At 41.6% G+C, this 26,405-nt stretch overlaps 1 protein-coding gene across 1 annotated transcript in view; it reads left to right on the forward strand.

The window, feature by feature from the left end:
- The first annotated feature begins 420 nt into the window (after positions 1 to 420).
- Positions 421 to 26,405, forward strand: part of Ano5 (anoctamin 5) — a 77,071-nt gene continuing 51,086 nt past the window's right edge. Inside the window, exons 1-4 of the mRNA XM_060366214.1 lie at positions 421 to 1,348; positions 7,286 to 7,329; positions 10,774 to 10,827; positions 16,755 to 16,868. Coding sequence (XP_060222197.1) covers positions 421 to 1,348; positions 7,286 to 7,329; positions 10,774 to 10,827; positions 16,755 to 16,868 — 1,140 coding nt within the window. The remainder of the gene's footprint in view (positions 1,349 to 7,285; positions 7,330 to 10,773; positions 10,828 to 16,754; positions 16,869 to 26,405) is intronic.

Consider the following 26,405-nt stretch of genomic DNA (forward strand, 5'->3'; position numbering starts at 1 on the left):
GAAGGGACAGAGACTGACCCAAACTCTGATCTTCTCCCACTGCAGAAATGCTCCCGGTTCAGAATCCAGGAAGTGACCATTAAAGAACCAACACTCAAATTGCCGCAGATACCTAGCCGAGTGTCTTCTGGAACCTTGGAGAAGACACACGTCATGCTCAGGCCTTAAAGGGAGAGAGGAGCTTTAAGGGAAGTGTATCTTTTTCCCGCCTGACAGAAAATAACCCCAACTGGGAAGAAGATTTGGTCCTAGCTGGCTTCACTTTGAGTGGAGGGCCAGGCAATCCAGAGCGCCCAGGCCTACTAGTAGGCTGAGGCTGCCCACCAGAGGGGATGTAAGAAGGACTGGAGACTGTGAACTGTGCGCACCTGCCTTGAGTGGGTGGACCGGTTAAAACAGGAAGCTCGAAGCCTGTTGAATATGGAGCTGGATGGTCAAGAGCGAAGGGAGCCCCGGGACTCCCAGGAACCCACCAGACCTGAGGTCCCCAGGGATGATGGTAGGGTGGAGGAACCAGGAGTTCCAGAAGAGATAGATGTGGTGAGGGGCCCTGGGGAAGCAAGAAGTGTGGAGCGGCCTGACCTCTCCAGTGATGTGGTCATGGTGAGGGTCTCTGAAGAGAGCCAGGTGGAAACACCAGAAACCCTGGAGGACAGAAGAAGAGTAAGAAGAGTGGGGATGCTGCTGCAAATACAGGAGGCAAGAAGTGGGGAGGAATCCGAGGTGTCTGGAGAGATCAGCGAGTCGGTGGTCTCTAAGGGCAAGACCCCAGGAAGGCAAAAGGGGCAGTGGAGAAATCGTCAGCGGGAGCTGGCCGAGCAAGTGGGCAATCAGCAGGAGGAAGAAGGGAATTTAGGACAGGTTAGCCAGAACCAAAAGCCTGACATGAAAAGGACAGAGCAGCACAATAGCTTACAGTCAGTGAAGCGCAGGAGCGCAGACTCCAGTCTGTTTGGCCGCCGCAAGAGTCAGGGCAAGTACCGCCCGGAAAAGAAGCCCAACCTGCAGAGCCTCCCTAAGCCTTCAGCTGCGGTCAGTCCGACCGTGGCTCGTCGCTGGACCTTGACTCCTCGGGTGTCCCTAGTGCCTATGGTTCACCGGGGACCTCGAACGTCCCTATTGACTCCAATATCTCTGACACCTCAGGTGTCCCTGGGTCTGGACACCTTAAGGACTTCAGAGTCGTCTCCAGGACAAAGGCGACCTACCATCCGCTTCAGCCTCTGCCCCAACCCATCTCGCCGCCCATCACAGCGGTCCACTGGACCCTGCGTCTCTCTCTTCAGTGCTTTCAACGAGCTGGCAAAGCTGGGCGACCCGAATCTGCTGGAGATGGTGGAGGAGGAAGGTAGGACAGCAGGCAGGCGCTAAGCAGACACGGGAAACTTCTCAGGGCGGGGTTTCTGGGGGACATTGGCAGCTGTGTGTTTCTCTCCCGTGGCGAACCCCGCGCTGCGCAGATCCTGCTAGGCGGAGGGTGACATTCTGGGACGGACCTGCCCGCCAGGGACCTACAACCTGGGACTCCCTATAATCTCCGGACGTCTCTCTGTCTCAGACCCCACTGACCCCGAGTAAATGGCATTTCTGGCGCCCTGGCTTGGGAATTCTGCTCCTGGAAGGTGGATTTTCCAAGGATAGCCTGCACAGACGGCGACCCTCCAGTAAGGAGCTGGCCCTGAGGTCTTCCTGTCAGCTCTTTGCAGACTTTCAGCCCTGTTTTGAGATGGTGATTATAGGAGGGACAAAACTTGAGGTTTAATAGCTCTTGTGAACTGTTTACGGTGTGTGTGTGTGTGTGTGTGTGTGTGTGTGTGTGTGTGATACAAAAGCCTTAACTGAAGCCTTATTTCTGTTGAGAACACTAGTCAGATTTTACTGAGGTTTTCACTGACCTATATTCTGTTGAATTATGTAGTTTAGTTGACATATTTTTTTTCCCCTAAGTATACAGTTTTCCTGCTGGATTCTCCAAGCCTCAGTTCTCTTAATGATTCTGGGTTTTGTTTGTTGTTTGTTTGTCTTAAAAAAAAACAAAAAAAACCTGTTATTAGATATAAATTTGGGCATTAGAAGAGGGAAGGGTAAGATTTTTCTCACTCTGTAGCTCAGGCAGGCTTTGAACTCATGGCAGAACTCTTGTCTCAGAGCTTGTTCTTATTGTTTAAACATTGGTTTTCATTTTTCTATCACACGGGTCCATGGAACATGTAACCACTCTGTAGTGAATATTTTAAGAAGTGGCCACATACTGTTTTTAATCCCACCAGCGGCTTCTACGAATTCTTTGAAGAAAAAATATAAAACAAATGTGTGTGTGTGTGTGTGCTATGTTTTTCTGGGTAATAAAGAACAATACTTCATCGCATCAAAGACTGAGCTATTTCAGTCTTTCGGGCATTTGCATCTCAATGCCATTCAGTCTTAAGATGAGCCTACTTACTTGAAGCTCTGGTATAATCTCAGCTATTCCTCTGACTTGGACGGAGGTAGGAGAAATTTATACTGAAAGAAGTCCAGTGTCCACATCCTGTGCATACCTCTGGACCTGGCAGCCCAACACTCAAAAGAGCAGGGACCTAGCAGCAGGGCTTCTTATCTTTCAAGGTGGAAAATCAGAATGTCCCCTGCTTTGCTGTTCTGGTCTGGCCGCCTATTCATTCTAGTTGCTTTTCTATTGCTGTGAAGAGACACCACTACCAAGGCAATCTATAAAAGAAAATGTTTTGGGAGGCTTACAGTTTCATAGGGTTAGAGTCCATCACCATCATGGCAGAGAGCATGGCGGTAAACATGACAAGAGCTGAGCCTTACATCCTGATCCACAGGCAAAATGCAGAGAGAAAGGGGAGAGAGAGAGAGCTAAATGGAAATGGTGTGGTCTTTTGAAACTCAGAGTTCACCCCAGTGACATACTTCCTCCAACAAGCAACACCTCTTTTGTTAATTAAATTTTTATTTTTAATATTAATTACAGTTTATTTACTTTGTATCCCAGCTGTAGCCCCCTCCCTCAGTCCCTTCCAATCCCACCCTTCCTCCCTCATCTCCTCCCATTCCTCTCTCCAAATCCACTGATAGGGGAGGTCGTCCTCCCCTTCTATCTGATCCTAGCCTATCAGGTCTCATCAGGACTGGCTGCACTGTCCTCCTCTGTGGCTTGGTAAGGCTGCTCTCCCCTCAGGAAGAGGTGATCATACAGCCAGCCACTGAGTTCCTGTCAGAAGCAACATGTCTTAATCCTTCCCAAAACAGTTCCACCAAACTGCTGACCAAATATTGCAGTATATGAGCCTATAGGGGCCATTCTTACTCAAGTTAACACACTACTGTTTATGTTTCTGTGACTGCTATTGACAAGCTGACACTGGAAAAAAATAGATTAAAAGCTTAGCAATAGAAATGGAAGTTTAAAAGCTGAATGTAGAGTCATGTTTTTACAGCTATATTAAATAGTGTATCTAATAAAACTACCCGCCTTTTTTTCACGAGGATATTTGAGTTCTCATGCAGTAGTTAGTGGTTCTTAACAGGAATACACTCTAAAAATCTGCACTTAGGTGATTTCAAAAGCCTGGGAGGTAGAGCTTCCTCTCGTATACCAGGACGCAGAACAAAGTTGGGAGCATTAACCCATCTGTGATCTGATATTGACCCAAATAGTGTTTATTGTGCTACGTGGCTGCGTTTTATTTTGTGATGCTGGTGAGTGTGTAACGTGAGATGATCTCTTGGAAAACACAAGGGCTATTTTGGGCACTAGTTTTGCAAGAGAGCATGCTCTTGATAGGGTGATTTCTGAGAGGCTCAGTTTGCACTGGCTCTCATTTCTAGCATGTAAATGATGGCTCATTTTAATGATTAGTACTACCCTTCACATCTCTGGTTTCTCACATACAGCAAGTCTCCAGTGGTAGAGGAATCCCAAGGTGCTCATTTGGAGCTGGTGCCAAGTTTGGCCTCCTCAGGTCCCTTGTTTTGTTTTGTTTTTGTTTGTTTGTTTTGTTTTATAACTTTTAAAAATATTTATTTATTTATTTATTTATTTATTTTAAATGTTTTATTTAGATTAGTTTTATATGTATGAGTGTTTTACTTGTCCGTGTGTGGTGTGTGTACCACATGCATACATGATGTCCTCAGAGACCAGAAGAGGACATTGTGTCCTCTGGGACTGGCATTACAGATGGTTGGGACTGCTAAATGAGTGCTGGAAATGGAATCTGATCCCCTACAAGGGTAACACATGCTCTAAACTGCTGAACCATCTCTCCAGCCCCTTAGGTTTATTTTTATTCATGTATCTATGTTTCTGCCATGTGTGTAGGTGCCTGTAGAGGCCAGAAGAGGGCCTTGGATTCCTTGGAGCTGGAAAAACAGGCAATCACCAGCTGCCTGTTATGGGTACTGGAAAAGGAACTTTGGTCCTCTGGAAGAGCAGCGTGGACTCTAAAACCCTGAGCTCACATTCTAGCCCCAGTCCTCTTGTTTGGTGTATAAGTGTATCTGACATGTGAACATTTGTGTGTGAGATAACCAGTGAGTTGTGTGTGTTTGTGTGTGTGTGTGTGTGTGTGTGTGTGTGTTTTATATGGGGGTGGGGAGAAACTTATCCTCCTCTATATTTTTGCTTAGAAGAAGACTCAACACACAGAGAAGTACTCATGGGGTAATCTGGGGCAAGGCTAGAGTGGAGAATACCTGAACTGCCACAATGTGCAAGATGAGCTAGGCTGAACCAGAGGAGACAGTTTACTCCAGGTCAGGAAAGGTTAAAAGTTAAACAACTGTGAGAGGAGAGACTTCCTAAGAGGAAGTCTCCCATCCTCTTAGGAGCCCTGGATGGGAGACTTCCTTTGTCAGAATCTTCAAATGCATCATGCCAAGTTCAGATTAGAGTTTGCACGTGCTTATCCTGCCTGCTTTTGTGTTAAGCAAAGGAGAAGAGGCAGCTGAAGGAGGGTCTCCTGTTCAGAGTTCTTATTTTTCTCTCTTTAAAAACGGAGCTGTCAAATCACTGTGTGCCTTGTGTAAAGATGTGCTTTTGGTCAACTCTGTGATAGGGGTCCATTTGTGTCTTGCACTGTTCTTTGTTGTAACTATGACCATTTTTTTGTCTTTAAGAAAAGAAAACCCTACTGAGTTGATGTCCTCTGTACCATAACTTGAGAGATAAATATGTATCTCTGAGGGTTTTGAGTCTGACCTCTTTGCAACAAGACTTGTTCATTCATTTGGTGTTGCTTTAATGATAATGGTATTATATGAGAAGCATAGTTAGCTCATGGGTTTGCAGTTAAGACTGTCACATGTACATCTTGGTTTCTGGCTATGTCACATATGATGGTGACAGATATTATTGCAGGGGTACAAATGAGAGAACATTTTGTGGTAAGACACAATACCAGAAAGAGTTGGGGGCATGGTGTTCTCTTTCTATGTCAGGTTGTTCCCCTGAGGAATGACTGAGGCCCCTCTAGAGTTAAATTTGTTTCTTCCAAATGTGATACCTGGAATGGCCCAGTTAGGTGTGCCTAGCTTTTTACCTTCCCCTTTCAACATTACCACACTGGGCGTTCGACTCCCAGCACATAAAACTGTGGAAGACACACTCAAGCCATATCGAAACCATGTTAGAATAATCAGTCTTCATTTCACTCACAAGTCAAATGAGAACTGTTTGGTGGCAGTGTTAAATCTTACCTATCTATTGAGGTAGTATTTGCTGGAAAAGCCCTTGGAGTGTGGTTTTGTATGTTACAGACCTTTCAAAGAATGTTTTATTTCTCTTTTCCTCTTTTACATGGAAAAGTCAACACGCAGTGAATCTAAGTGGTTCAGCCATCACTGGTTCATTTTCATGATATGCTTGAAAGTGTGGAAGTTAAGTACTTTTAAGAGCACCTCCTGCAACACAAAGATATGATTGTAAAAATAATCATAAGAACTTTATTCGGACGCCCTGAAATTTAACCCAAATAACGTACAGAACTTTGTAAAAGATGAATTAGTAATATAACGTATGCTGGCATTAGTAACCTCAACAAGGATCTCTTACCCTGCCAAGCCCACACATCAGCTCATTTAATGCTCACATACCTTACGAGGTGCAGATAGCACCACACCATCGATGTGTCACCTGAACGTTTGTGTTCATGTCACACTTTTGCAAGGGAAGCTATGGATGCTCTGCTTGTTTGCCATGATGCATTCCCTCTTTATTTACAGTATCTACCATTTATTTGTAAATAACACAGTCTGAGGCCCAAATGAGAGCCTGAAAGTGCAGCTAATATTAAACCCTGCTATCTTATTATATCAGGCCTATGCTTCAGTTTAATTTCTAAACTAGTCACCATAAGATATGAACAACTCTATCTAACAAAAAAGAATGACTGTCACCACATACTGAAATAAAATCATGTGAATGTGATGGATAATGATAATGCTGTTGTGCTCAGACTTCTGAGAACATAAACACCAGTGATTTCCATAATCTGTGAAGAGGTGTTCTGCTTCCCAAGTCACTGCCAATCGTGGGGTTTGGTGAGTTGTACTATTTCTTTGATTGTGGAAAACCCACATAACTGGTAGTATTATATTTTCTACATTTTCAGAATATATACCAACTCTTCCTGGAATTATATTAGCTAGAGATGGTCTGTGAAAATATTTTCTCATCACTTCTACTGAGCTATTTCTCCAAAATATATTGTTATCTAAGAAGTTATTGTTTGAGAGATATTCCTCACTGTATTCACAAATTGGAGTTCTGAGAGGTTAAGAATCAGTTCTGTATGTAACCACCTGCACTGGCTGGAACATACTGAAGATGTATGTCCAAATGACTAAACATCTGACCATCGTGAAGAAATCTGGCTGCCTAGAGAGTGACTTTGTCTTCTTAAATAGCATTAGCTCTTGGGTAAATACAGAAAATAACAGAAATATTATCTCTCACATAGAGAGAGAAATAGGTAGATGTTCACAGTTCTCACTGGATGATCTTTTGGAGAGATTTGGTGCTGGCTTGAAGAGTATGTTGATCAGAGTTACATTTGTTTCCTAGTGACTGAGATTGTGTCCTTAGAATCAGGAGTTTTTAGAGAGACTTCCTTTAGAGGGTGATTTCAACAGTTTAGCTCCTGGAATGTCTTGTACATGTTATTTCAGTAATTTTTTCTTTGAATTTTGTTGGCTTGTTAAAACCCTGTTTCCTCCTCAGGTAGACTTTTGAGCAAGTGCTGTCAACATGATAGATTTTTTTTTCCCTTATTTCTTCTAGGCTTAAGAGCCAAAAGCATGGACTATTCTTTCCAAAGAAATGAGGTAAGTAGAATGTCTGTGCATCAGCTTCGCTACATATAAAGTACAAAATGAAGCCGAAGTTAGCCCCTCAGATGTGCAACTGCCTCAGACCCTGCATATCCACACCTACAAGAAACTGTTCTCTCTGCTCTCCGACCTGCTCATCCTGTAAAGTGAGACAGACTCCATGCCTCATTTACTGTTTTCATTTATCATTAGCTCTGGCATTCTCACTCACGGAAACCTTTCTGAATAGGTTGGCTCTTGGCCAATTGCTTGATTTAAGAGTCCCACAACTTCTAAAATTCCTTTAAAAAATAGGTTTTTAAACAGAGAACACTATATGCTCTTATTGGAGAACAAGCATATGTTTGAGCTGATCTTGAGGTTTCCTGTATCATAAATTCAGATGTGCTGAGGTTCAGTTTGCAAGACAATAACTTTGAGCTAATCATAGTGGGGAAGTGTAATTCTGATTATTGTGTAACATCTATCTATGTAATGGTTGTTAGTATGGAATATGCTTTTATCAAGGGCTATGTTTGGTTCAAGTAACTCAAGAATTAGAAAATTCTTTAAGCTAAAACAATAAAATCAAATACAGTTGGTCTCTGTATCTGAAAGTCCCATATCTGTGAGTCAATCAACCGAGGTTTGGAGGAAGTAAACAGGAGATTGTCCTATAATTGCATTATATATGCCATAAATACATATGATAGAGTTACACAAAACCAAAGGGTACTGTTGCTGCTTATGTTTGGAGCATTTTGTCTCTGTGATGATTTGGGGATCCTCTGAATGAGGATTTTGTTCTTGTAGAAGCTTGTGAGATCCACTCAGTTATCACTGTTACTGCATTTTGTAGCACTTTACTTAATTGCATAGTGGCTGGGATCTGGGAAGGAGGCACATGACACATGAAAGACGTGCCGCTGTTGAGGGAAACATAGGCTTGACCACAGTAGGAATTCTTATGCATAACAGGTCTGCGACAAAGGAGTCAATGAAATACTCAGAAGAGAGTTTATTATTAATACTATTAATTACAGTTTATTCACTTTGTATCCCACCTATAGCTCCCTCTCTCGTCCTCTCCTAATCCCACCCTCCCTCCCTCTTCTCCACCATGCCCCTCCCCCAGTCCACTGATAGGGGAGGTCCTTCTCCCATTCCTTCTGATCCTAGTCTATCAGGTCTCATCAGGAGTGGCTGCATTGTCTTCTTCTGTAGCCTGGTAAGGCTGCTCCTCCCTCAGGGGAAGGTGATCGAAGAACAGGCCAATCAGTTCATGTCAGAGACAGTCCCTGTTCCCATTACTATGGAACCTACTTGGACACAGAATTGCCCTGGGCTACATCTGTGTAGGGGTTCTAGGTTATCTCCATGAATCATCCTTGGTTGGAGTATCAGTATCAGAAAAGAGCCCTGTGCCCAGAGTTTTTGGTTCTGTTGCTCTCCTGTGGAGCTCCTGTCCTCTCCAGGTCTTACTATCTCCTACTTCTTTCATAAGATTCCCCACACTCTGCCCAAAGTTTGGCTATAAGTCTCAGCATCTGCTCTGATACCCTGCAGTGTAGAGTCTTTCAGAGGCCCTCTGTGGTAGGCTCCTGTCCTGTTCCTTGTTTTCTCCCTCTTCTGATGTCCATCCTCTTTGCCTTTCTGATTGAGAATTGAACATCTTACCCAGAGTCCTCCTTCTTGCTTAGCTTCTTCAGGTGTACAGATTTTATATGTTTATCCTATATTATATGTCTAATATCCACTTATGAGTGAGTATATACTTTGTCTTTCTGCTTCTGGGATACCTCACTTGGGATGATTATTTCTAGTTCCCACCATTTCAGCAAAAAGGTTTTAAAAAGAAAGAGAAACTTCATCACTTTATTTTCAAGCTTAAGAAATAATTGTAGGTTTGGGGACCCAATTAGAACAAACTTTTCTTTCTTTCTAAGGTCAGAGATAGTCAAGTTCCCTACCAACTTTCTTTAAGAATATTACTGCGTAACCTTCAGCCATTTCACACTTAAATAACTGTGCTTTCTGTGTTGTGGTAGAGTGAAGGCACTATTAGGCTCTTGAGCCAAGCAAGAACAAACTAAATTCCTTTATTGTTTTCATGGTGGAAGTGGAGATTCACCATTTATTTTATTTTTTATAGCTTTTAAACAGTTACTTTTGCTTCTATTGAAATGCGTATGTGTGTATGATACGCTCATGCGTTCAGGTGCTCATGGAGGCCAGAAGACAGTGTACAGGTCACAGAAAGAGTTACAGGTGGTGATTGGAACCAACCTCAGGTCTTCAAAAAAAGTAGCAATCACTCTTTACCTCTGAGACATTTCTTTCTCTCCCCCTTCACCATTTGTTGTAGTAGAGGCTGCCATTTCAGAATTATCCAATGGTGAGTTTTATTTGACATTTTGTGATATTTTGAAAAACAAATGGGATTCATAAGTGTAACTTGGGTTGGCTGAAGTAGTTTGAATACAAGCACAGGCTTAGCAGCATCTCTGACATCAGTCAGAAGGCAGAGAGGCTGTATTTTTTCCTGCCCAATCCACTGTGTAAGCTCTAGAACTTATGAGAATATTCCCAAAAGCTCCTGAAGTATCCTTAATCCATGATTATTAGTTTTTTTAAGACTGATTTGCCCAGAACCAACCAGTCATAGTGAGATGTTGGATGTGATCCTCCCAAAAAGATGTAACTGAGTGTCCAGTGTGTATATAGATCTCAAGTCACTTTTGTTAGCTGGGAGCAGTCCTTACCTCATTCCCAGAAATTCAGAAAGTAAGAAAGGGGACCTCAGGAGCAAGTTTGGTGATATGTGGATCACTGAGCACATTTACAGTTCTCAAGTGTACTGGAAACCCATGTCCAAGAAAGACGAAACGCTCTAGCTGCAAGTGGCTTGTGTGTATTATATACACAACTGGATTTTTCTTCCATTATGCATTTTTAAAAGAATGGCATGTTGTCTCCAAAGCTACAGATTTTTAATAATTCAGGCCAATGGCAAGAAAATCATGAAACATATGGTCAGTGATGTGTATTCCATTTTGGTACTACTCAGAATCCTTAAAATAGCAGCGCTCCTGGTTACTATACTGTTGTGTAGAAGTTTTTAACAATTTCACCTGTTGCAGATCCTCTCCTGACTTAATAGAGCTTTCTCTATAACTCCCTCTCTCTCCCTTTCCTCTTCTCCATTCCTTCCCTCTCTCTTTTTCTTTCCACCCCCACACAACTACATATACACATGAAAGTATATATTAGTACATACAACTTAACGTACTGTTTCAGAAGGGGAAATGGCATTCAGGTTTGTGGTTTCATGGTGTAGTATTTCCACAGAGAGAAGCTCTCTGTTCTTGCTTTGAAAACTTAAATGATTTGATTGTTTTGCTCAAGCCATCCTTAACAGCACTGTATCTACCTGTCCACCTTACCTTTTACTATTGACAGAGCTTGAACGGCAAGGAGACCAGCTTTCTCATCAGTACAGAGCCAGAGGCACTGGTAAGCGGCAGAATATGCTTCCTTTCCTGGGTGGACGGACACAAAGATTTCCTTCCACGGCCTGAACTGGGGTACTGTCACCTAAATCCCTGGCCCTTTAGTGCCGTATCTTAGGAATGTATTCATTTTGAAAAAGAAAAATATTTATTTAAAAAATTACATCACACATTGTAATGAGAATGACATATAAAGGGTGTCAGTTTGCATTTTAATAATTTCCAGTTTTGTAGAGGCTCCATCAAAATTTCCCTGTGCTTATGGAGAGGGTCTTGGACTTGAACCCTCTGCCTTAATCCATTACAATATGCTTCCATAAATTAATGACTAAGAATAATCATAATTTATACTTTAAAAATTAAAGTTGGATCAGTTCAGAAGTTATTAGACTTTAAATTTTATCAAGTTTAGGTATTTTTTTTTTATTTGCTGAGTCAATAAGCATGCTGTTAGAGGAGACAGGAAACGGAGTTCAAGTGTCCTCAGTTTCTGCTGACATTGTCTTTAAGGTCCTTAGTTGGGCTTCGGAGCCATGTCTCCTTTGTACCTCCAGACTAAGACAATTCCAAAAGCCTTGCTTGTATCTGTTGATCTCCAAGGTTGATGTTGGCCTTTACTGTGTAGAATGAGCCTCAGTGGTAACATTACTAATGTGTTTGTCGTGACTCAAATTGGAGATGGAGAAAGTAAACAGTGTGGCTAGCATTGCATCATGTGCTAGGCAAACTAAGAAACTTTAGCCTTGGCTTAAAGTAAGTTCTCTCAAGATTCTCTATGGAAAAGAATTTTTTTTCCTACACGGTACTAATCTCTGGGTTAGTAGGCAGTATGCACATAAGGACTACAGGTCGTGCTTAAACTTAAATTGCGTGAGAGTAATGATGATTTACTGTCAATTACAGTAGCAGAGATTGAACCCAGGACCATCTAACACGTGTTCTACCATTAAGCCACATTCCCCTTCCCTGAAAGGCTTCTTATAGGAGACCTTTCTCTTCTCCACCCTCCTCCCCCACATTAGTTCATATATTTATGCCATCTCTTGTGCTATAAACTCGGTAATACCTTCTTACTGAATTAGAGAACATTTTAGTGCAGCCTGTATAACTTGGACATATCCTGTTGCTGTGTTCTGTTTCATTTTTAATGTTTTTGTCATTTCTGACACTACAAAATACTGCAAGCTCACCTTGTACATTTCTCGCCTGAACCCTAGAAAGAATCACTTCTCTAGAGATCTTTGGTTTTCATTATGACTGATTATCATGAATTTTTATCACTCTAGATCATTTTAGACACATTCAAAATAGAGTAAGTGGAGGAGCACTTGCTTAGACTGCCATAAATGCAGGAGCTTCCCAACATACACATGGATAGCAGCCTTCCATGTAATACTGCCTGTGGGACTAGGGAATGGGGAGGAAGGAACTGTTTTTGGAACCAGAAGGAGAAAATCAAGTACATGAGACTCCTTGAGTTTATACACAGGAAGGTGAGGAGGGCTGGAGAAAAGCATCCTGGTTTTTTACTGGAGTATCCCTGGGCTTATTTCCTTTCTCTAAAATAAATGTTTTTAAAGTTCAGTTTCTCTTCTTTTTTCTTTAATGGCCCATAACTTTTGTGTCCTCCTTAAGAAATATTTTTCTTGCATCAATGTAAAGGACAATTTCTCTGATTTTCTTCTGCAAAATAGCATTTAATTGAGTTTAGTCTGTGATCCTTTTGGGTTGGTTAATTTTCATCACTCCAGACAGAGACCACGAGGCTCACCATACCATCCAGTTCACTCATGTCTCTTATTGAATCTATGGTCAATTCAGAGAAAACATCAGTGAATGACAGTAATCCTCAGGTCTCACCAAAGATGCCAGGAAAATCCAAGTACAGAGGAGAAGAACTTCAGAGCACCAGAACCATGTAGTTAATGCAGTGACTGATGTCCACCATGAGTGAACAGCAGTGGCCCCCCTATCTGCACATACAAACACTCATTAGATCTCAGAATAGCAATTTCACACTGTCTTAATTAGGGTTTTTATTTCTACCATGACTGTGGCCCAAAATCAAATTGAGGAGGAAAGGATTTATTTGGCTTACACTATCACACCACTGTTCATCATCAAAGGAAATCAAGACAGGAACTTATATAGTGCAGGAACCTGGAGGCAGGCGCTGATGCAGAGGCCATGGAGGGGTGCTACTTAACTGGCTTGCTCATCATGGCTGGCTTAGCCCAGGGTTTGCACCATCCACCATGGGTTGGGCCCTTCCCCATCAGTCAGTAATTAAGAAAATGCTTTGCCTACAGCCTGATCTTATGCAGGTGTTTTCTCAGTTGAGGTTCCCTCCCTTCAGGTAACTCTAGCTTGTGTTAACATCATAAAACTAGCCAGCACACACACCAACCACCACCATCTATTAAGGCTGCCCCAGAATTGAAACAATCCTTCTTGTGAATTACTGAGTTCTTTTAATGATAATTTATGTGTTTCTTACTGTTTCATTTTTACTAACTATGAGCAATGTTGGGCCCGTGGATGTAATGGACTTGATTTTTTTTTTTTTAAAGTTTTCTTCTCGTAGTCCAGAGAATTGCACACGGGGGCTTCTGCCTGCCTGCTAAGCACTCAGAGCACTCAACCAGAGAGCTCTTTCAGATAGTCTTCATTCTTCCGGATAACTTCAGGTCATTTACTTAGATTCTTAAATGATACCATGGTAATAAAAGATTGAAGAGCATTCATTGTTTCAATAATTGAATAATATTTCCTCTTCCCCCTCAGTATCTGGGGAAGTCCTGGAATATTTAAAATTAAACCCTATGTCAACTTTTTTTCTTTCCTGGTCTTTTGGGGACAAAGTCTTGCTTTGTGTCCTGGACTGGATTGGAATGCTCAAACCCTTCTGGGGTTATAGGTGTGTGTCTCCACACTGTGATACTATACAAATTTCCCACACTGTCCATCACCCAGAATAATGTTGAGGTTTGCTATGTTTCTTGATAGAACAATGTTTAACAAGACAGGTTCACTTTGTATTTCTGTTATTACTACACTTTTTCACCATTTCTTTTCTCCCTCATCTAAGTTCCAAACATGTTTTGAAAGTTGTTCCGCTTCCTTCTTCTCTCCATTTTATCTTCCTTCACTGACTAGGAGACCAAAGTTGTGTCTAACTGTGATCTGGAAGTAGGTTATAAGGGCTTCATGGTTTGGCTACTACTTGAAGTCTCCAAATGAAGTCAGTGAGGGTATGAGGCCTGAGAAAGCCTAGGCTGAGCAAACAGGAGTTTGAGGCTGTTGATTATAAAAGTGACCTCCGAGGCCTAGCGGCCATGCTGGGACAGAATGAGCCTGGCATTCCTTGGAGCTGAATAAGCTGAAGGTTCCAGAAATCAGAGACACCACACTGGCTGATCACTCAATCATGCTAAGGGCAGTGAGCTGACAAATGCATTTGCCCAAGTTCTCTGCACTCCTTGACAGGTGTGTTTTCCTCGGCCACCTCCTGTATACTTTGCTCTTTCAGAGATGAGAGTTTCTATTCCTCCACTATTCAGCTTTAAATGCTGTGTACACATACTGGAGGTTTGTGCAGTAGCAGGGAGAGCAATGACAGTCCTGTGGTGCGTGTGATGTTTCAGAGGGTGAAAGGATTCCCTGGGACAAACGTAGCACAGGTGGACATGAAACGAGAGAAACTCACCAAACACAGACATTCTGGGGCTGGCGTCTACGCAGGCTTTCGGCTGTTTTGGTGCCGTGGTGATTTGGAATAACTAACGCTAGTGTTATTGTGGTTAGCTGCCTGGTGTTGAGGCAGTGCCAGCCTTGCTCTGAGTCAGCATCACCACCTGCTCTACCCTGTCATCAACACTGTGAAGCTCGGGTTGCTGCGATGTAAACTAAGCTCCTTCCGGTAGCAAGCCCCTCCTCTGAGGGAACAACAACAGCCTTGCCCTGGGGCTGAAATGTCTCAGCATAGCCACCTACCCCAGAGCATAGCTTATTGGTCCACGTGTCTGTGTGCTGAAATCTTGAGCCCTAAACAGGATTTGCCGACTCTCCATTGGTTACTTCACAGCCTGAGAAGCGATTCAATTTGTTCCTGAGGAGGCGTCTTATGGTAAAAGAGTGCTAGCTGCTTGAGTGTCTGTAGTAACAGCCTGAGTGCTTTCTGTGTCATAAATGCTGTCCACACTAAGGGACTTTTCACTGATTGCAAGTTCCCAAGCAGACAGCATTTAACCACGGTGATTCTCAATCTTTCCATTTGACGAGTCTGCTTCCTAAAAGAATTCATGCAAACACATTCACATACACAGTGCAAATAGTTTCAGAGGCTCAGGAATCACCAGGAATGTAAGTCAGAGTAAGCTAGATGCCACCAAGTATTACTTTGTAGTAATTGGGCATCTCTAAGGACAATATACAGTAATATATACACAGATAAAGGTGTTATCTTGGTTTTTTTTTGTTTTGTTTGTTTGTTTGTTTTTTTTTACTTTGTCCTTTTATAATATGTAGACTGATTATATCTTTCTAGCCAAATAGCTTCCATATATTTTGGTAGATTTTATCAAACATGTTAGTTTATAATGTTGTACAACAATGTCAATGATTATTTTATTTATTTTCCCATATTAAAAACTGATTTATAGTCAAAGCATAGCAGCTTAATTTTTCTCAGATTTTTCTTTTTTACATTCTTTTATGAAAGAAGAAAAGGCTGTGGGTCTTATTTACTTATTTTTACTTACATTATTCTGATACTTCATCTGTTCTCCCTGTTTTACCGGTCATTTTTGTTTTTGTGTACATTTCCCCACTCTTCTCCTCACACGCCTTGAAAGCCTTTTTATACTCTACCACAGTTGCCAGGAACTTGTGGGTAAATAAAATGACGGTTCACAGTCCTTGTTTGTTCCTGGCCACCACCTGCCCCTTTTATGGGACCTCTCAGCTGGGCTGACAAGCGCAAAGCAGCAAACAGCACAGGGCTGCAGAAGATGCTCACAGGTATCGTACCTGCTGGGAAAAGCCAAGGGTCTAGCTCCCATCCGCCAGCTACAGGAGGCAGCGGGGAGACAGCCCACATCACTCACCAACCACTGCCTGGCCAAGCCTCACACTGGGCTGTTACAAGTACAAAGTATTACACCTTTCACATGAATGGTGAGGAGTACAAATCAAATGTGAAAGCTCTTTCTCCCCTGCAATGCTCAGTGTTGTTTGTTTCTTTGTTTTGTTTTGCTGTTAGAAAAGGGAAGGGATTCATGAACTTCATGTAAAAGGTGAACGTGTAATTCTTACTATTATATTGAGAAAATCCATACACCTATAAAGAAAACATGGATTATAGCGTGCCTGAGACACTGATAACAGACATTTGTAGGGCTTAGCCATGGTGAGGTCGGCTGGCCAGCCACCTGCTTCTGATTCCTTTGTGTACATCTGTAATCACTAACACCTTATGTTCACATGGTGAGACTGTAGTTGGTGTGCAATTAATCAAGCCCTGGAAAAAATGCATAATAATGTAGTATACTAATTGGTGTGGTGTTTTATTAAAACCACACATTTCTGCCTGAATGTGCACTTCTAGTTTCAATGTATAAGTATATACATCTTACAGTTTGGTGTAATTGCAGCATTTTTGTGAGACGTTGTTAATGTGTTTAAGCATGCAATTAATTTGTTTCATCCCTTCCTGATTATATAACATTTAATCCTCTGTGGAATTTTGCTTTATAAGAAGGACCTATTTTTTTTCTTGTGTGTGTGTGTGTGTGTGTGTGTGGTTTGTCATGACTCACTGTGTTAAGTATGGAAAAAATGAAGTGGTGGCCAAATTACAGCTAGTTTTCTTCATTTCTTTGCCTTTCGGGAATAAATGATAATGTGAAATCATGTCATGTATGTCTTCTACAGTTTCAAAAAAGGGAACAAAGCAAAGATTCAGTCTTCTTCACAGATGGAATTAGACAGATCGACTTTGTCCTTTCCTACGTGGATGATATGAAGAAAGATTCAGAGATAAAGGCAGTGAGTACTTATCTGGGAGATGTGGGGAAGTAACAAGACAAATTTTCAATAGACAGAACTGACTGAGATCCTACTGAGTATAGAGCCTAACAGCTAACATTCATTTTCTGAATGTTTTGGAGGTGATGACAGTGACAACTTCTCTCTCCTCCCTTCTTCTCTCTTCCTTTTCTCCTTTTTCCTCTTTTTCTCAGTTCTCTTTCTATGCAACTGATACACCTTGCTTTATATATTATACATGATCCCACAAATAAAAGATGTATCTATGAATCTAGCATAGTGGTTCTCAATATTTCCAATGCTGAGACTCTTTAATGCACTTCTTCATGTTGTGCTGACCCCAACTAAAAGATTATTCTGTTACTACTTCATAGCTATAATTTTGCTATTATTATGAATCACTATGTAGTTGCATCCCAGAGGTTAAAAATCACTTATCTACTTTTAGGAGACTGTTTCTCTAACCAAGGACCATGTATGGATACATCCTAGAACCTCTGCTCAGATATAGCTCAGTATCCAAGTGGGTACCCTATTAAGGGGAACAGTGACTATTTCTGACTTGAACTCAATGGCAGGCTCTTTGACCTCTCCTCCCCTCACCCCCAAGAGAGGAGCAGCCCTGCCAGGCCACAGAGAAGGACTTTGTAGCCAGCCCTGAAGATGCCTGATAAAACAGGGTCAGATGAAAGGGGAGGAGGTCCTGTCCTATCAGTGGACTTGGAAAGGGGCAGGAGGAGATGAGGGAGGGAGGGTGGGATTGGGAGGGAATGAGGGAGGGAGCTACAGCAGAGATACAAAGTTAATAAACTGTAACTAATATTAGAAAAATAAAAAGACATTACAAACAAAAAAAATTGTTTATCTAGTTTATGCAGTTTTCATCTTCAAAGTGCATGGCCAATAGAGTTCATAAATAATACCCTTTGTACCAAGCTCTAATCCTGACTCCACCACTAATTACCTTCTGAGTTGTTTTTTTATACTCTGCTTTACTTCCTCTAAGACCACAAGGTAGTTTCACAAGGTCAAGCATATTGTCTTGATGATTGTTCTTTCCCTAGGTGCTCAGAATGGTGGTAAAGTGTGATGAGTGCTCAGTAGCTAGCCAGTATTACAAACAATGAATAAGTGAGTTGATGTACATGTGTAATGATTTATTACATATACATATAAAACCTGAAAACTGAATGTTGTCTCCAAAACACGAACTTCCTTAGTTTTGTATCTTTCTAACTTGTTCCAGTGACTACCCATCTATGCCTCTGAAATTCATAGAGTGGCCAGCTTTGGATCTTTTCATATCTCTGGTGGATGCTCTTCTCACACCTGAAACTTTCATGAGGATTTTTGCTTCTTATGGCCATCTTCCTTCTCAGAAGGGACAGTACATGCTGAAGACCCCTGTTGACTTTACTCTTCCTCTCTTGTTCCTAAAATTCCAGAGTTTTTAATATCATTAACTTCACCTAATTTTTATTTATTCAGCCCCCAGTCTTTTCTTTATTTCTGTTACTTTAGCAGTTAGCTTTGGCTCACTATCATTCTCTTCTCCACCCCTCTTTTCTGATGACCATGAACACAGCACACACATAAGTGTTTATCTTGGCATTTGTCATTTCTGTCCTTAAACGTCCTTTATCAATGTTTTGAGCTTATAGTTTAAGTACTCATTTTAAAAAAAAATATATCATTGGTAAGTACATTCCATTTATCTGTTTAGCCGACCTCTTGAATCTTGCTTGCCCGTAATCTCTTTTTTTTTATCACATAGAGACCAGAAAAGATACTATTATATTGGCATGATTTTTCTTTCCTTTCTTATTTTCTTCCTTTCATTCTTTCTTCCCTCTCTCCCTCCACCTCCACCTTGCTTCCCTTTCTCCTTCATTCTATAAATTTTTTCATTAGCATATGGTGGTTATGGAAAATGTGACATTATTATATATGCACTAATATGTTTTGATCATGTTCATCCCTTTTTTCATTTATTTTTTCTACCACATCTTTACTTTCATACCCCTCCCCAATTCCACTGCCAATACTTGTTTAGTTGATCCAGATTTTTTTCCCTTAACATGCTGATTTCCAGTGATCTTCATGCAAACTACATAATTTCATTTTCCCCCATTTTTTTCATTTTTTTTATTTTATTTTTATCAGTTACATTTTATTAACTCTGTATCCCAGCCGTGTCCCGATCCCTCATTCCCTCCCAGTCCCTCCCTCCCTCCCTCATCTCCACCGTGCCCCTTTCCAAGTCCACTGATAGGGGGGACCTCCTCCCCATTCATCTGATCCTGTTTTATCAGGTATCTTCAGGACTGGCTGCAAAGCCCTCCTCTGTGGCCTAACAGGACTGCTCCTCCCTTCGGGGGTGGGGAGACCAAAGAGCCAGTCATTGAGTTCCTGTTAGAAATAGTCCCTGTTCCCCTCACTTTGGGAAACCAATTGGTTACTGAGCTACCGCAGGCTACATCTGAGTGGAGGTTCTAGGTTATATCCATACATGGTCCTTGGTTGAATGTCAGTCTCAGAAAAGACCCTGTGCCCAGATATATTTGGTCCTTGTGGAGCTCCTATCCTTTCCCCATCAGACTAACTCCCCTTCTTTCTTATGATTCCCTGTACTCTGCCAAAGGTTTGGTCATGAGTCTTTGCTTTGAAAACACTGCTAGTTAGAGTCTTTCAGATGCGCTCAGTAGACTCCTGTCATACGTTCAATGCACATCCCATCTGTCTTTCTAAATGAGGATTGATCATCTTACCCCATGTCCGCTCAATTGATTATCTTTTTTAGGTGTATAGATTTCATTATGTTTATCATATCTTATAGGTCTATATAAGTGAGTATATCCCATGTTTGTCTTTCTCTTTCTGGGATATTTCACTCAGAATGATCTTTTCTAGATCCCACCATTTGCCTGCAAATTTCATGATTTCCTCCTTTTTGATTGCTGAGTAGTATTCCATTGTATAAAAATACCACAATTTCTGTACCCATTCCTCTGTTGATGGACATCTGGGTTGTTTCCAGGTTCTGGCTATTACAAATAGAGCTGCTATAAACATGGTTGAGCAAGTGTCCTTTTTGTGTACTTGAACAAACTTTGGGTATATACCTAGCAGTGGTATAGCTGGGTCTGGAGGAAGCACTATTCCTATTTGTCTTAGAAAGCGCCAGATAGCTTTCCAGAGTGGTTGTACCAGTTTACATTCCCACCAGCAGTGGAGCAGGGTTCCCCTTTCTCCACAACCTCTCCAGCATGTGTTATCGCTTGAGTTTTTCATCTTGGCCATTCTGATGATTTTCCCCCATTATTTCCTCACATTTTCCTTGTTCACTTAAACCTGTTGTCTTAGTCAGTGTTCTATAGCTGTGAAAAGACACCAGCAACTCTTATGAAAGAAAGCATTTAATTGGAGTTTGCTTAAAGTCTCAAAGGTTTACTCCATTGTAATCATGGCAGGGAGAAGAGAGAACAGTGGGATTCAGGCAAACATGGTGCTGGAGAAGTAGCTGAGATTTTTACATCTGGAGCCACAGGAAGAGAGAAAGTCAGTGGACTCGGCATGGGCTCTTGAAATCTCAAAGCCCACCCCCATTTTCTCCAACAAAGCCATACTTATTCCTAATCCTTAGCATATGTCAGTTAGGCTACAGAAATCTGTAGCATAGCCTGTAGTACAGGAATACTGTACTGGTTGTGTACAGTAAACCTACAAGGACACATCTCCTAATCCTTCTAAGTAGCTCCACTCTCTGATAGCAAAGCATTTGAAAATGCGAACCTATCTGAGGCATTCTGATTCAATACGATACATCTGTTGATGAGCGCCCAGGCTGATTCCACAACTTGACTGATGTGACTAGAGCTGCAGTAAATAAGGTTCTGCAGGTGTCTTCATAGTGACTATTCTCAACTCCTGTCATCTTCATGCAGCTAAAGTCTGATAGTCAAAAATTGTAATCACTCTGCTACATATGTTTTCCTGTCCAGTCCCCCCATATTATACTTGCTTGCCAAAAATTCACTTTAAATAAACCCAACGTCTTATGTACTACATGCAAAGGCCTATGCATCAAAACCAAAACACTCATCTCCACATAAGAGCATTAGCCATTTCTCAGCTCTTCTCTGCCTTGACTAACATATTATTAAGGGTTCTATAAAGCAGCAGAACTTATAGAATGAATCTCCTTCCCTATATATAAAGAAAGAGAGTTTATTATAATCATTTATAGGCTGTGGTCCAATTAATCCAACAATGGCAGGCTATGAATTGGGAAGTTATTCAGGCCTCAAATCTGGGTATCTCAGCTGGTTCTCAGTATACACTGGACTTCTGAAGAAGTAGGCTCTAATGCCAGTTAAGGAATAGACTTACTAGCAAGGTCAGAGCAAACAGATAAGTTGGAAAAAGCCTCCTTCTTCCATATCCTTATATATGCTGCCAGCAGAAGGTGTGGCTGAAATTAAGTGTGTCTTCCAGTCTCAAAGGTCTGGACTAGAAGTGCATTCTCCCACTTCAAAGCAAGCAGACAATCTCTGACAGGTGCACCCTCCATTTCTGGGTTGTAGTTCATTCCAGTTGTAATCAAGTTAACATGCAAGAACAGCCATCACAACTAATCAACATTTGGTAGAGTTAGTTCCCTTCCCTGCTCTGTGTCTTTTTTTTTTTTTTTTGTTTCTGGGGCTCTACATTCACAACCCTTTCAATAGCTTCTCCTTACAAATCTGTCTTTGTCTCACAGTTTTAAATCCAAAACCTTCCTTTCTAGTTCCTAATTCTCTACAAAGTCCCTAATTCAATGATCATCCACATGTCTGTATAAACCTTATCAATATCTAAAACATAACATTTATACTCCCAAACTGACTACCAAAGCTTGACCCATCTTTAAATATACTCCATCTGTAATTATTCATAAATTGTAACAATTACAAAAGAAGGCAGAGTTGAATCAAGTACTTAAGATCATGTTCTGCCAGGGAACAGGACAGGATCGTACCACAGAGGACCTCTGAAAGATTCTACACAGCAGGGTATCAAAGCAGATGGTGAGACTCATAGCCAAACTTTGGGCAGAGTGCAGGCAATCTTATGAAAGAAGGGGGAGATAGAAAGACCTGGAGGGGACAGGAGCTCCACAAGGACAGCAACAGAACTAAAAACTCTGGGCCTAGGGGTCTTTTCTGAGACTGATACTCCAACCAAGGACCATTCATGGAGATAATCAAGAACCACTGCTCAGAAATAGCCCATGGCAGATCAGACTCCAACTGGGTACCCTAGTAATATGAACAAGGACTGTCTCTGATAGGAACTCAGGGTGGGATTGGGAGGGGATGAGGGAGAGGGCTACAGCTGGGATACAAAGTGAATAAACTGTAATTAATAAAAAAATCATTTTTTTTAAAAAGGATCATGTTCTGCATGTGCAAAGGACCTGAGTTCAGTTCTCAGCACACATGTGAGTCAGCCCACAACTGCCTTTCACTCCAGTTTGAGAACACTGATGTCCTCTTCAGACCTCCATGAACACTGCACGCACACGTATACACACAAATATACAACCTGAGTTTTTACAAGGTGTAACATATATGATATAAATTACTCCTCAGCATATATCTAAAGAAAGTGAATTACATGGAAATTAGACACAGACACTTTTTTAAAATATCTGTATGAAGAAATCCTCCCACAGCTAAAATTTTTCCTCACCTAAAATTTCCATTCTAGTTTTCACACATTTTCCTTCTCATGTGAATGGTAACCCTTGTACATCTTTTATTACTCATTAAATCCTGACTTTACAAAAAGAAACCTAAGTAGACTGATTGAAATATTTTTATCTTTAGCCATAATGCTCTAAGCTTTAATTTTTCTTTTGGTATTGAATTAAATTTATAGTTACATAAATTCATGATTATATGAGTGCATAATTGATAAAAAAAATTGACATATTACAAAAATGACAAGAAAAATTTTTTTTATTAATTACACTTTATTCACTTTGTATCCCCCCCCCATGGTTCTCTCCCTCCTCCCATCCCAATCCCTCCCTTCCTCCACCCTCTGCATGCCAGCCCCCCCCCCCCAAGTCCACTAGACTTCTTTTCCTTCCTTCTGATCCTAGTCAATTAGGTCTCATCAGGAGTGGCTGCATTGTCTTCTTCTGTGGCCTGGTAATGCTGCTTCCACCTCAGGGGGAGGTAATTAAAGAGCAGGCCAATCAGTTAATATCAGAGACAGTCCCTGTTCCTATTACAATGGAACCCACTTGGATACTGAACTGCTATGGGCTACATCTGTGTAGGGGTCTTAGGTTATCTCCATGAATAGTCCTTGGTTGGAATAGCAGGCTCAGGAAAGAACCCTGTGCTCAAATTTTTTGGTTTTGTTGCTCTCCTTGTGGAGTTCCTGTCCTCTCCAGATCTTACTGTTTCTCACTTTTTCCTAAGATTCCCTGTACTCTGCCCAAAGGTCACCCATAAGTCTCAGCATCTACATTGATAGTCTGCAGGGCAGAGCTTTTCAGAGGTCCTCTGTTTCAGGCTCCTGACTTGTTCCCTCTTTTCTCCTTCTTCTGAATGTAAACTTGTACAACCACTCTGGAAAGCAATCTGGCGCTTTCTCAGACAACTAGGAATAGCGCTTCCTCAAGATCCAGATAAACCACTCCTAGGCATATATCCAAAAGTTTCTCAAGTACACAATAAGGACATTTGTTCAACCATGTTTGTAGCAGCCTTATTTGTAGTAGCCAGAAGCTGGAAACAGCCCAGATGCCCCTCAGTGGAGGAATGGATGCACAAATTGTGGTATATCTACACAATGGAATATTACTCAGCAATAAAAAACAAGGAAATCATGAAATTTGCAGGTAAATGGTGGGATCTGGAAAAGATCATCCTGAGTGAGCTATCCCAGAAGCAGTGGGATGCACACGGTATATACTCACTCATATAGACATATAATATAGGATAAACCTACTAAAATCTGTACACCTAAAGAAACTAATTAAAAGGGAGGACTCTTGCTAAACTGCTCAATTCCTATCCAGAAAGACAAAGAGGCTGGACAAGAAAAATTTTAATTAATTTATTTATCCATTTTACATCCCAATCTAGCCCCCCTCTCCTCTCAACCCCACCCTCCCTTTCTCTTCCCTCTATCCTCCTTCCTCTACTCTTTAGAAAAGGGGAGCCCCCCCAACTCATCCCAGAATATCAAATTGCACCATGACTGAGCACATCCTCTTCCCCCGAGGCTTGGCAAGGCAGTCCTGCTAAGGAAAGAGGGATCAAAAAGAAGGGAACAAAGCCCATGTCAGAGACAGTCCCTGCTCCCCTTACCAGAGCATCTACATGAAGACTGTGCTGCCCATCAATTAAATCTGTATAGGGGGGCTAGGTCCAGTCCATCCATAGTCCTTGGTTGTTGCTTTAGTCTCTGAAAGCTACTCTGGACCCTGCTTAGTTGGCTCTGTTGGTCTTCCTGTGGAGCTCCTGTCCTCTCCAGGTCCTTCTATCCTTTCCCTTACTTTTTCACAAAACTCCTTATGCTTCGCCCAACATTCAGCTGTTAGTCTCAGCATCTGTTTCAATCCTCTGCTGGATGGACCCTCTCAGGGGCCAACCATGCTGGCTCTTGACTGCAAACATAGCAGAGTATCGTTAAGAGTGTCAGAGGCATATAATATATGATAAGCGTACTAAACTCTGTACAGGTAAAGAAGCTAATCAAGAAAGAGGACACTGGGTAAGATAATCAGTCCTCACTCAGAAAGGCAAACAGGACGGACATTGGAAGAGGGAGAAAACAGGAAACAGAAAAGGAGCCTGCCACAGAGGGCCTCTGAAAGACTCTACCCAACAGTGTATCAAAGCAGATGCTGAGGCTCATAATCAAACTTTGGGCAGAGTGCCAGGAATCTTATGAAAGAAGGGAGAGATAGAAAAAAATCTGGAAGGGACAGGAGCTACACAAGGAGAACAACAGAACAAAATATCTGGGCCCAGAGGTCTTTTCTGAGACTGATACTCCAACCAAGGACCATTCATGGAGATAACCTAGAACCCCTGCTCAGATGTAGCCCATGGCAGTTCAGTCTCCACGTGGGTACCTTAGTAAGGGAAACAAGGACTGTCTCTGACATGAACTCAGTGGCTGGCTCTTTGATCACCTCCCCCTGAGGGGGAACAGCCTTAGCAGGCTACAGAGAAAGACAATGCAGCTAGTCCTGATGAGACTTTATAGGCTAGGGTCAGATAGAATGGGAGGAGGGCCTCCCCTATCAGTGGACTTGGAGAGGGACATGGGAGGAGAAGAGGGAGGGAGGATGGGATTAGGAGGGAATGAGGGAGGTGGCTACAGCTGGGATACAAAATGAATAAGCTGTAATTAATATAAAAATTAAAATTAAAAATAAGAGTGTCAGAAGTTGGCTTTTTCCCATGGGGTGGGTGTCAGGTTGGACCAGGCTCTGGCCTCAGTATCTGCTCTATCTTTATCCATGCACTTCTTTTAGGTAGGGTAAATTTTGGGTCAAAGTTTTTGTGGGTGGGTTGGTGTTCCCCTCCCTCCACTAGGAGTCTTGTTTAGTTAAAGACAAGAAAAAAATTAACATAAGTAGCATACATATCATAAATGTATTGATTGAAGAGGTATGAGGGTTCAATATAGTTTTCCTCATTTATGCATGAATAAGATCATTCCTAAAATTGAAGGATTCAGTTTTAACTATGTTCTTTTGTTTTTATACATCTTGTGATGCAAAGTAAGGTTATTTGGACCAATTGCTTAGAATTACTGAATTATGGATTTCTTGAAACCACTTAGTTTTACGCAAAAATGTGAGTTAAGAGGTCGCTCAGTGGTTAAAAGCACTGGCTGATCTTGCAGACCCCCTCAGTTTGGTTCCCAGTACTCATTACTGTCCATAACTCTAGTTCTAGGAGATCAATTATTCTACTCTGTCATCTGTGGCCACTCCACACATATAGTGCACAGACATACATGTAGTCAAGACACTCATACACATAAAGTAAAAATAAATAAAATATTTTAAATATAAAACAATCTAATTAATTATAAAACCATTAATGTTTAAAAGAATGTTTAATGATCTGGCACTAACTCTAAGCTCTGCCATCAGTTCTGTTGAACTCCAGGGATCGATGATGCTCTAACTTACAGCTGAAGTTTTATTCACTCTCTTGGTGCCGAATAGAGCATTTTTAATTATTTTGCGTTCCCATTTGTTTTTTTTTTTTTTTATGTAGAAATTAGTAGGATGCCTTATAGTGTAGAAGTGTAGTTCAGCGAAGATGAATGATCAGGGAGTGTTTTCACAGCCATAGCCCCTTCATATTAACACTGGAAGTAGAAGGGCATACGAAAGTGATTCCTTATAAGATTTGCCAGAACCTCGGGGTAATGGCACCTATAAATCATAAAGACCTCAGAACAGCCTAATGAGCCCTTTCGAAGTTCACTCTTTCAGACAATGATCACACTTCGATCACA

Source organism: Meriones unguiculatus, chromosome 14 (assembly GCF_030254825.1).
Source record: "Meriones unguiculatus strain TT.TT164.6M chromosome 14, Bangor_MerUng_6.1, whole genome shotgun sequence".
NCBI lineage: Eukaryota > Metazoa > Chordata > Mammalia > Rodentia > Muridae > Meriones > Meriones unguiculatus.